Source organism: Apteryx rowi, unplaced genomic scaffold (assembly GCF_003343035.1).
Source record: "Apteryx rowi isolate R43461 unplaced genomic scaffold, aptRow1 scaffold_765, whole genome shotgun sequence".
NCBI lineage: Eukaryota > Metazoa > Chordata > Aves > Apterygiformes > Apterygidae > Apteryx > Apteryx rowi.
In genome coordinates, this window is record NW_020451055.1 from 313160 (window position 1) to 324609 (window position 11450).

The 11450-nt window shown below is 36.6% G+C and overlaps 1 protein-coding gene and 1 long non-coding RNA gene across 2 annotated transcripts; one reads left to right on the forward strand and one right to left on the reverse strand.

Moving 5' to 3' along the window:
- The first annotated feature begins 205 nt into the window (after positions 1-205).
- On the forward strand, positions 206-6158 carry ALKAL2 (ALK and LTK ligand 2). The gene is made up of 4 exons (XM_026088331.1): positions 206-482; positions 2970-3023; positions 3142-3222; positions 5718-6158. The coding sequence occupies exons 1-4, from the start codon at positions 224-226 to the stop codon at positions 5780-5782; spliced, it is 459 nt and encodes a 152-aa protein (XP_025944116.1). The 5' UTR covers positions 206-223; the 3' UTR covers positions 5783-6158.
- Positions 2565-7337, reverse strand: LOC112976762. Its single transcript, XR_003257141.1, has 2 exons — positions 7220-7337; positions 2565-2986 (listed from the first exon to the last, which is right to left on the reverse strand). It is a non-coding gene; the product is annotated as an uncharacterized LOC112976762 (long non-coding RNA).
- Between the last annotated feature and the right edge of the window lie 4113 nt (positions 7338-11450).

Sequence of the window (11450 nt, forward strand, 5' to 3'; positions counted from 1 at the left end):
CGCGCTGCCTGCCCGGGTCAGCCCCCGCCGGTGCGCGGGCACCCGCCTGGCGCAACCTGAAAAGCGGGCTCCGTGCTCTTCTGTAATCTTCCTGATTTCACCCCTTGGAGTCTCCCCATCTCCAACCCACCCCCAATTTTTCTCTTTCAGAGAAACAGGAGGCCTCCCACAGCAGCAGATCCTTCCTTTTCATCTTGTCGTTCACCCTTCAGGTCAGATTGCAATGAGTGGACTGAGGTCTCCTGGGTTGCTGGGGCTGGTGCTCCTAATGCTCTCAGCAGGATATTGCAAAGAGAAAACTGACTCCACAGATTTGAAGGACAGGCAGAGTCTCTTAAATCTGATCATGGAGATCATTCAGGAACTGAAAAGGTACCACCTGGAGAAGGACAGTGGGGTGCAGTACTTCTCCAAAAACGACTACACCTTAGATCGAAGGGAAGTGGCGGACTATGGGGGATACCAGGATGAGCAGAGAGTTGGTAAGTTGCAATCCATGACTTAGGGGAACTTTCTATACTGCCTTGGGGAATCAGAAATCACATCAGATTGCTAGTTTTGTATCAAAAATTCATCACTCAAAATATCTGCAATTCCCTCTGGTTATCAGAAACTCATACGGACTGCAACTTCAGAATAGAAGAACTCCATTCATGCTTCAGAGACTCTTATTCTCTGGACAATATACTCAACTGAAAGTCAGACCTCTTGTGTGTTGGCTTTGAATGTACAATATTAATACAGGAAAGCAGTGAAATGGGTTGAGATCAGAGAAATCAGGGATAAAAAGGTTCTTCCTCCTGGAAGCTTACCTTTTTTTAAATGTGCCTGTTTTAAGTCTTTCCTGGAAATGACCCTACCAAATAATTCCTCTGCAGGACTATGCTGTGCCCTTATAATGTTCACATTTAGAAGTCTTTCCTGCAGTTCAGCCTTACTAAACTTTTCACCCCTACTTATTAGTCCTTTTCGTACTCTGGTGCTAGCATCCTTGAAATACTGGGGAGCTGGAACAGAGTACTCCAGTGTCACTCTACAAGCCACAAATATTTTGAATCATTCCTTCAGTCATCATTCTACTCATTTGAATTGCTTTTATCTAATCTCCAGTGAAAGTCCAGATTTTTTTGTAAGATGACATTCAAAATTGTATAGAGCAGTCCAGAAACAGTCATACCAAGCTCCATGATGAAGGATAGTTAAAGCTGTTTCATGATGTACTTCTGTGTATCCATCTGAAAGTTGATTTGGCTTCTCCGCTGCCACGTCTAATTTACTATTCAGTGTCACTCACAAACCCTGTCAGCATTACTGCTGCTCAGCTTACACCTCCTACTGGAAATGACTTTCTGAATATTTTCCAGCAGATGTCTATTAATTTTTTTCCAAACTGGCTTTCACTCTGCTATTTTGCTATTTATGTGTCCATTTATTGATCTCATAAAGCTTCCTTCTGCCTTTTCTTCATTCTCACTCATATTCAAGAATCACAACGATCAGCAGTTGTTGGTGATTGTTACTAAAATGTTACTTTCCCACCTGGATGATTAATGAATATATGAAGGAAGACAGTTTGGCTCTACTTAAGATCAGCACACTGGGAACATTTTGTTTGATAAACGTCGAAAAGTTAAGAGGCCAGACTGGCAGTGAACTTTAACCTATACAGTTCTTAAGCCTTAACTTGGAATTTGGGCAGAGTTGGCTATCTGACACCTGTATGTTGGTGTGAAACATCTGGGTTTTGAGGATATGTTTGTTTATGTGAATATAAAACCACTTGAGAGCAAAGTAGTTGGTACTGCTGTCATTGACTCCTAAACAGGATTTTTCATGCTGTTGTTATATTCGAATTATTACCAGTAATTCTGAAAAGGTTCCTTTTCAGAGGACTCTACTGCTTAGATACCTTCATTTCAGTTTAGGTATCACTTTCCCAGTGAGTCTGTCCCATGGGAAATGCCTGAGTGAAACATGTGCGTTAATTAGGTCAAATACAATAAGGTCAATTTTATTTACACTCACTAAAGTTACAAGTAAATGAAGAATGACTTTCGAGAACTGTCTAACCTCACAAGTCAGTCAGATCTGGATGGAAATGTCCTCTGCTTTATATCTGATAAGAGGTGCCAGGGGAATGAAAAAGGCTTCTCAGGCATTTATGGTCAAATAAATAAAGCACCATGTAGTGTATCATACACAATCATCACTAAACTATCAGCATAGAGTTTGTAATGGAGAGCAATCAGAGATAGCTGTAAATCAGGAAGACACAAGCAAAGGTTAGGGCTAAAATGGATTTCAGTAAACCAGTTTCATTTTGCCATCTGCTGAACATAAAACACAAGGCGGTAAACCACAAACATAGGGAGCCAGAAGAGAGCAATTTGCTTGGGATCATTTCCTGTGAATTTTATTTACTGCTAGTGGAAAAAGAAAGATTCCTGTAAGTAGATCAATCCAGTTTCATGATTACAGCCAGATAGTACTTGTACAAACACACTTCTGACAAAATAGTGGATAGATTTGCGTAAGAGAATCAGAAGAGAAGCCAGGAAACCAAATTTAAATACATCTTTGGATCTTTACTGTTGGTGGAATATGCCATTTCCGAGCAACTGTGAGCTAAATTTTCTTAAAGAATTTAAATTTAGATTAGGTGATAATGCAAACCATAAAGAACTAAAATCTGACTGTTAGTTGTCAACAGCATTAATGACTGCACACCTAACAGATGTTGTATGTTTCATCATCACAGTGCTCTGCAGTACTTTCTACAGTGGCTTCATATGCAAAACCAAAGCTTTCAGTTTGGTCCATTGTACACAAATGAGTTTTGATCTTTGTGTGTCTGTCAAGATGTAACAGTGTTGATTGCTCATCAGAGTTTATTCCCTTTTCTTTCATACTATACTTGGCAAACATAGCTCCAGTGTAGCACTGTGAATATTCTTTTTTGTGTCCAACAGAAATAGTTCCCAGAGATCTGAGGATGAAAGACAAGTTTTTAAAGCATTTAACAGGTATGTTTAATTTTACATTCATATCCATTATTTCATCTACAAACTGTAGGCTGCACTGTTCTTCCAATAGCTCCTGTGAGCTGTGCTGATTAATAAATTATTTTTCTTTATGTTTCAGGTCCTCTCTACTTCAGCCCAAAATGTAGTAAACACTTTCATCGACTTTATCACAATACAAGGGACTGCACCATCCCAGCATGTAAGTGCCAAAAGCTAAGGTTAACTTTCATAAAACATCAGAAAACTTTTAAATATAGTATCTCTATGGAATACCAGGTTCATGATACTATGCTAGACTATGTTTCTTGCAGTGAAGTCTGAAGTGCTCTGAAAGGTGCTAACTGGGCTTTACAGCATGTTTGCTGGGATAGTATTACTGGTTGGTAAAGGGGAAACATGACTTCAATGCAAATACACTGTGTAGAATGACTGTAAATACTGCTTCCCTAGATACCTATGCATCGGTCTGTTTGGTTTCAAATCAAAGGTGTTTATTTTGCATAGGAACATACAACTCCTTTCCTAAACCTCTCATATTTAGGCAGACTCAAAATAGGATCAGAAAGCCAGATAGGACTAATTCCTTCTTATGAATTATCTTATGCAGAACATATCTTATAGACATTTTATATTTTGGTAAGTCAGCTTGTCAGTGGTCTTCCCTGTAAATCTTTGCAACCTTTGTCTTCAGTGAAATACATAAGTATAACTCACTAAGGCTTAGTAAACAAACCAACTGATGGACACAAATTGCAATATCTCAGCAATGTTGGCAGCATAGAGAATTAAAAAAAAATCAGAAATTGACATTTATCAGTCAATAGATATGACTCCAGATTGACACAGAGGGCAGACCTGTTGAGTAAGAAGATGCTATTTCAGTAAAGCCTTTTTAGAATGGAAGAGCACTTTATTTTACTTGACTAAGGTCAACCAGTTGGGTCAGTAGCAGAGCTGGGAATAGAATCAAGAGTTTCAGATTCCAAGTTTCAAGTATTAATAAATATTTCAGCCCAATATATTTTAAAGGTGTATTTGTTAAGAATTGCAGACTTTCTTCCTATGTGTAAGGATTCAGATTAGGACCATTTTGGAAAGATACCAGACTACTTACAATTGATGAAGAATTATTGATAATGGCTAACCAGGTCATGTTCAGTTTACATTGATTATGAGGATGGACTTGTTAATAACTAGTCTGTTTTAGACAAACACATGGTCATATTACCTTTACCATAAGRGTCACATCACAAACATCATTTGACTCAGCGCTAACTAGTACCTTCAGCTGTGAAGCTAAAGACTAGGTGGCCTGAAAGTCTGAATTAGCCTTTTCCTCCTGACAGGTGAAATACCCACTAACATAATGTTTTCTGAGTAATGGAACATAACTTGTATAAATGGCAATTATAGCACATCTAAGTTGTGAGGGATCGTTAACATTGAATCTCTAGGAAACATTAGATGTAGTTACTCATTAATGAAATGATACCAAGCAAAAATTGTTATCAGTCACTAGGCTAGACTTGCTAGCATTTTCTTAAAGCAAATTTCTTGTAGGAACACGAAATAAACAGCCTCTTGTAATTCTTCATGCGCAGTATCATGTTACTTCTGATCATATTCTGATTTTAGGTTAATACTCACCTATTCAGTCTATGTAGTCATTGAAAGGCAGATCAACAAAGAAAAAAGTGCCCATGATGCTGCAACAAGGTGGTAGCTAGTACAAAAGTATTTTGTGGGCATACTTTCTAGTGCTTTGTGTAGCATAGTAGCATTGACATATGGACACTAACTTAGTCTGCTGTCTGTTCATGGCCAGCTTTCACATGATTTGCTTTCAGTTTGCCATGTAGAAGAAAAAAAAAACCACGTCTCTTGATTAATTTCGTAGCTTTGCATCAGTTCTGTTCATCACTACGCAGCTCCTTATTACGAATGCATGAAAAAGCTGAAGGTGCCTAACATCAGAACTACTAACAATAGGAATACTGTGGAAAAAACAACCTAACTAGTTTTAAGATCAAACTTGATACAGTTATGAATGAGTTTATATGATGTGGCTCCTTACTGTAGCTAGGGGCTAGACTTAATGTTCCTGTGATTATACAGAGAGCATCAAAAGAATAGGTGAAATCATTCTATATTGGTGTAAGGGAATATATATGTTCTGTTTCTATCAACCAGAGACCTTATTCATCTAATATATCGGTTCTTCCAGGAGGACAATATATTGGAAAGCTGCATCATTTTTTAATTATGTTGTTAGACCTATTCACTGAGGACTGAATTTTACAGATGGGTGAGCAGTATGTTTTCTTCCCCTAATGTGGAAATACTGTAGTCCCATGTTTAGATCCCACACTGGAGTACAGGCACAGATGCATAAATTTTCATACATACATGCACTTGGACAACCTCCACGCACATTCATGTTATTTATCTATAGATATTAAGTATGCACAAATCACATGCATGTAGTTGTATGTACCAGTTAGACAAGGCTCAGTTATGTAACTCATGCACACTAAATTTCTAGGTCTGAGGAGCAGATTTCTATACTGTTGCAGACTAAGGTGTTGATTAAAGTTTATTATGACAATAATTTGCACACCTTTAACAACTTTGATTTTTAAAAGCAAAACTGGTTACTTGAAAAATGTCTATATCTATGGTGTTTTTCCATGACAGACTATAAAAGATGTGCCAGGCTTCTTACTCGGTTGGCAGTAAGCCCAGTGTGCATGGAAGGATAAGGTAAGCTTTTTGATAGCGGAAGTAGTATTCTACAGCATAGTAAAAGTGTGGATTTTGCACTTCAAACATGAAAATTCATGGGAGTATAATAACAATTGTGCTTTGGCTAAGGTATTCCTCTTTCAGAGTACTTGGCATAACTGTCTTAATCTGGCAAATATTGGCCATAAATAAAGGATACCCCCTACTGGAGGCATTTATATAAAAATACATGCGCATCAGCTGTGAATTATTCATAGCAGTATGTAGTTAGCAGATAGTGAATTTGTTGTTATAGAACAAAGCACAACAGCTGTAGCTGATTGAGTTGACTCAGTATACAATTGCACATATTGGCAATGGAAGCCCTTTTATGTGTGCAGCTGTAGATTTATGGTGTACCTTTTAATATGAATTAATATATACATAACTATACACATGAAAGCTTTATAAATGCAGATAAGTTGCAGGTGCTTTTATAATAATTCAATTAAAATATATTAGTAACATTGATAAACTAACTTTGTGCTACTCAGATTTCTTGGGATTTCCACTGTGTTTGTCTTTTACATCAATCTGTTATATCCTTCTCTTTAACCTAGAGGCACCTCTTTAATTCCTGGAAATGCTTTGGTAATTTCAGGGTGCACCAAAACAAAAAAAGTACTTTCAAACTATCTGTACTTCTACAGAATTGACACATAGAAACACAAAAGGACTAATTTAGATCCTGTCCTTCTGAACCTTTACCTGAGACAAAAATGTGACCTCTGACAAAGTGATAATAACTCATAGTGATTTGTCCATAACAAATGCTGTCAAACCAATATGTTTTAACTCTATGACAAAATAATGTATCTTGTGGAGAGAGTCAGTGAGGAAAAGCAATAAATACTATGCATCTTAGTTTATTTTTTAAAGTGCCAACACTGTTTTGGATAGCATTCTCACAAGCAGGCTAGGGAAATGCATTCACGATAAATGTAAAAATGGTTGGAAAAAAATTTCAAGTTATTAGTGCTTCGCAGTCAAACTGGGAGAATGTTTTGAGCAGAGTCACACAGAGATACATTATGGGTCTGATATTGTTCAACAGTATCATCAATAACTTGGGTGACAGGAGAGATTATACTCTACTTATGGATGACAGAGGTGTAGGAGAGGCAACCATGAGAGTACAATATTGGAATTGAATACTGAAATTGAAAATAATCTTGGAAAATTAGTTGACTAGTCTAAAAATAGGATGCAGTTTAAGGGAAAGAGCAGAATTCTGGAGTCATGTAGGAATAATCAACTGCAGTAATATAGGGCAAGTTGTGATTGGCTAGGTAGGTAGAAGTTCTGTAGAAAATGTACGGGTTGAAGTGGATCACAAACTAAGCATAAATCAACCACATCACACTTGGAAAAAAGGCAAATAACATACTGGAATATGTAAATAGAAGCACAGATACCTGAAACAATCCCTTCACTGTTGCTGGTAATGCCTCCACTGGAATACTGTATTCAGTTAAGGGCACCACACTTGAAGAAAGTTGGGTGCTTCTTGATCCAAAGGAGAACAACACAGATGATCAAAGATCTAGAAAACACAAATTATAAAAAAAAAATAAAAGGAATTGGGATTATTTAGTCAAAAGAAAAGAAAACTGAGGGAAAACATAATGGAGCTACTCAATTTCATAAAAAGTGGCTACAAACCAGTCTCTATAATCAGTGTGGATAAGTAAGATGTGATGTGTTTAAATCTGCAGGAAAAGAGGATTTCAGCTAGACATTAGGAAGGGCTTCTAATGGCAAGGACAGAGATACATACTAAATCATTAGGTGTAATTCCGCATCCTGACTTTACGCTAAGCTCCTCAACATTCTTTTAAGTATTTTCTGCCTCTCTGACTTCCTATTTGTTTTCATTTTCACATAAAGGAGGCAGCATACAATAAACTATCCCAGCTTCAACACAGGTGGTTTCTAAGGTCCACTCACTTGATGTTACTTGACGCCTTAATCTGAAACATGCAGCCACAGAGAGGAATCTTTTATCCATACTTTGTGTGTTCAGGGATGGAATCATGGAAGCAATTGTGTATAGCAGTAATATAAATAAAACTTAGCAGATAGCTAAATCATTTGATCTAACTAGGAGAAATTCTAGGGATTCAACCTTTCAATTGTGAAATCCAGAAAGCAAGGAACAGAAGAGCTATTATCCTTCATATTAATCTGTAAAAGGTAGATGAATAGTGTTATTACCAATGCTAATAAGCAGATATATCAGAGCAGGGAATTCTTTTCTTCCTTCCCTTAGAAAGTTCACGCATCCTATCATGAAAACACAGATTCATAATATGAAGGAACAGTAAACAGTAGTTCTAATCTCAAGCTGTGAGTCTACTTAAAAAAAAAAAAAAATCCATCCCTATTTTGTTTAACAACTCCTTTGCTCAACTAAAAGGCATATTTGAATGGGAGTAACATTTCCCTTCTGTTATCTTCCACAGACATAAATAAATCAGTAATAGTACCAGTACTCCTGACTGACCTGTATTAATAGAAAGAACGCCTATTCTCCACCACAGATGCCTTGAGATCCATGGGTGTCCCCATAAAACTAAGAGTCTTTCTTCCACAAAACTTTTCCACCTCATCAGTTTACTTTGTGTGGGTAAAGCATCTCTCACAGAAAAGTATAATGCAGCCTTTGTTTGTTTATATCATTTCATGGACTGAACTGTAGATAAATAGGTTACTTTTTCTATTTCTCTACTTACCAATCCTTTTTCTCCACAGAGTGGATAATTATCATTACTTCAGACTTTCTTAGTGTTCTCAAGAAATTTCAAAATTTTGAACATAGAACCATTTATACATAGCAAGACAAGATTTCAAAGCAGTGCTTCTTACTTAAGATAGTTTTCTAATGCAAGAATAGTTTATCTGTAGTCTGACAATATGTAGATGTTTCCAGTCTCTGCCATAAGGCTACAAGTTAGTATTAATTCTAAAGCTCAGACTAACTCTGAATCTTAGATAACAAAATAATTTTGTGACATTACTCCACAAAAGTTGAAGCTGACATATAGTGCATTACTTTATTTATAATAAGTTATAACTAAAATTGTAGTCTATTTGTAGTCTATATGACTCAGTTTATATTAATTATAGAGACAAAAGTACATTTTAGAAAATCTTTCTAAACTTTAAGACATGTTTTATATTCTTTTTCTACACTTTCTCCAGACTTATACTGTAACTTGCTATTTTAACTTGTGCAATTTTAAGCTAAATTCTTAATTAGGATATAATTCAGGGATTTTTCATGGGAAAAAAAAACCAGAAGATTTGTGGTTTTTTTTCTTACTTATCATTTAAGTGTTAAATTATTGCTTAAGAAATAGGGTATTTAAAAATAACGAACTATAAATTTGTGTTGCTTCAATTTAACAAAACTCTTGAGTCTGTGCTTTTTAAGCTCAAGCTAAATACACTACTGAACTCTAGTCTAAATACTGAAAAAAATAAAGAAAAAAAAATTAGGTTATACTTGAGATTTACTGCATATTTTTTCTTCAAAATCTATCCACAGAGGTAAGGTTCAGAATAAATAATACACCTTCTTTTAAAAATTTAAGATGATTTTTATTGGTAGTTATTTTTATCTTACATTCAGATATTTAGAAACATTCATTTTTATACTTAACAACTTACTTATTGTTGTTGACAATTAAGGTGATATGCTAGACCAATCAGTGATCTGATCCAATATGCAAACTCACATATTCTAGCCTAGTAAAATAGTAACATTCTTAATTTTCCATGCCTACATTTTTATCTCCCCAAAATTAGAATTCCTATTTTGCTCAGAAGCTGAAACTTAATTTCATTGTAGGCTCGCAACTGGGCTGTAGATGAATTAATGCTTTTGATACCTTGGCAAACCAATAGTTAGCTGTTGCGTATTTTTAAAATCCACAGACAACTGTCCATGTTTAGAGATCAATTTTGGAACAAAAGAAATACTAGATTTGGGTTTGGTTTGTACTTAAAATGTGTTTTGGATTATAATAGCTTTAAAGCACACAGAAAATGTTGAAACTCAATGCTAAGATCAAACAAGATAGTGAAACAGGAATTAGGCATCTATTACTATCCTAGTACCTAAGTAAGTGATTTGTGTGTGCGTGCATGCGCACACATGTTATCTTCTTAAACAAACATGAGCATTCACTGCCAAACTAGTGCAGTTTAGCGAGATGATTACAGTTATTAAACTCAGCTTTTAGTTTTTCCTACTCAAATCTACAGAAACAAATCTTCAAAAATAGGAGTTAATTTATGACTGTGAAAAGGTTTCACTGCACCCTGAAAGAGAATATACTCCCTTCTGTTCCTAACTCAGCTACAGGTTATATTAATTTTTTAACATTTCTCATTAAACTTAGAGATAATAATAGCTAAAATTTAAATTAGTTAAGATACTTTCATGTCTTCCCATCAAGTCAAGGTTCTCTCTGCAAGCCCATGATTGATATCCACTGCTCATGGAAACACGGTTTCATAAGAAGCACTTGGTTGGCAGATACACAAAATAATTCAGTCAGGGATATGTGTGCAATGCAAATTTAAACCTACATAYGGGATCAAAAGTTAAGATTCTTCAGAGATGAGTCACGCATTTTACAATATGTCTGGGGCATTCACTTTCTAATTTATCCTACACGTACCTAACTGGGCTCCATCATCATGTTCCTTTATAGAGCATATTTGCTTCACATTTTGCCACACCCAAAGATGTAAGCAATGCAAGGGCTCAGTTACTGCCCCTTTACTTGTTCAGGAAAGCCAGAGCAGCATCTTTATTATCACATCACTCATGGTCCTTTTTTTCATGGGCAATTCCATGCAGTGTTCTCTGCTTGCCACTAGCGCCATCTCTAACATTTTTTATTCTGTAACACCTTTTCCTTCTTGTGTTCACATGGCTATGCCAAAATTCGGTCCCCTACACTCTTCCTTTGTTCTGTCTTTCAGCTTCATTTTTCTCCCAGTTCCTTCAAAGTTCTCCTACTCCATGCTTTCTGTGTTCCACTCCATGCAGATACACCCAACAAACTTTATATTGTCCATATTTACAGTGATTAAAAACAGGTCAGGGGCAAGGATCCTAAAGTCTTCACCTACAGTTCACAGTTATGATATTATGCAATATGACAGAGAATCTGGAGAAGAAATTCTGGCTTCCTTGACAGCATTTGTCATAAGTACTTTGGCTTTCGGCAGATCCAAATTTTACCATTTCTGGTTGAAAACCAGAGGTACTACTGTTGGTGCTCTCCCTTTTCCAKCATGTTAAGTGTTTGTTAAAGACCATAAATGAGGGCAGTAGAGAGGACACAAGTGATTTAAGGGGAAATCATGCCTAACCAATCTGATAGCCTTCTAGGATGGAATGACTGCCTGGGTAGATGAGGGGAGAGCAGTGGATGTTGTCTACCTTGACTTCAGCAAGGCTTTCGACACTGTCTCCCAGAACATCCTCATAGACAAGCTCAGGAAGTGTGGTTTAGATGAGTAGACAGTGAGGTGGATTGAGAACTGGCTGAATGGCAGAGCTCAGAGGGTTGTGATCAGTGGCACAGAGTCTAGTTGGAGGCCTGTAGCTAGCGGTGTCCCCCAGGGGTCAGT

Coding starts and splice junctions, on each gene's coding strand:
- ALKAL2 (XM_026088331.1), top strand. CDS start 224: ATGAGTGGACTGAGGTCTCCTGGGTTGCTGGGGCTGGTGCTCCTAATG. Junction 483..2,969: donor CCAGGATGAGCAGAGAGTTG/GTAAGTTGCAAT, acceptor TGTGTCCAACAG/AAATAGTTCCCAGAGATCTG. Junction 3,024..3,141: donor GTTTTTAAAGCATTTAACAG/GTATGTTTAATT, acceptor TTTATGTTTCAG/GTCCTCTCTACTTCAGCCCA.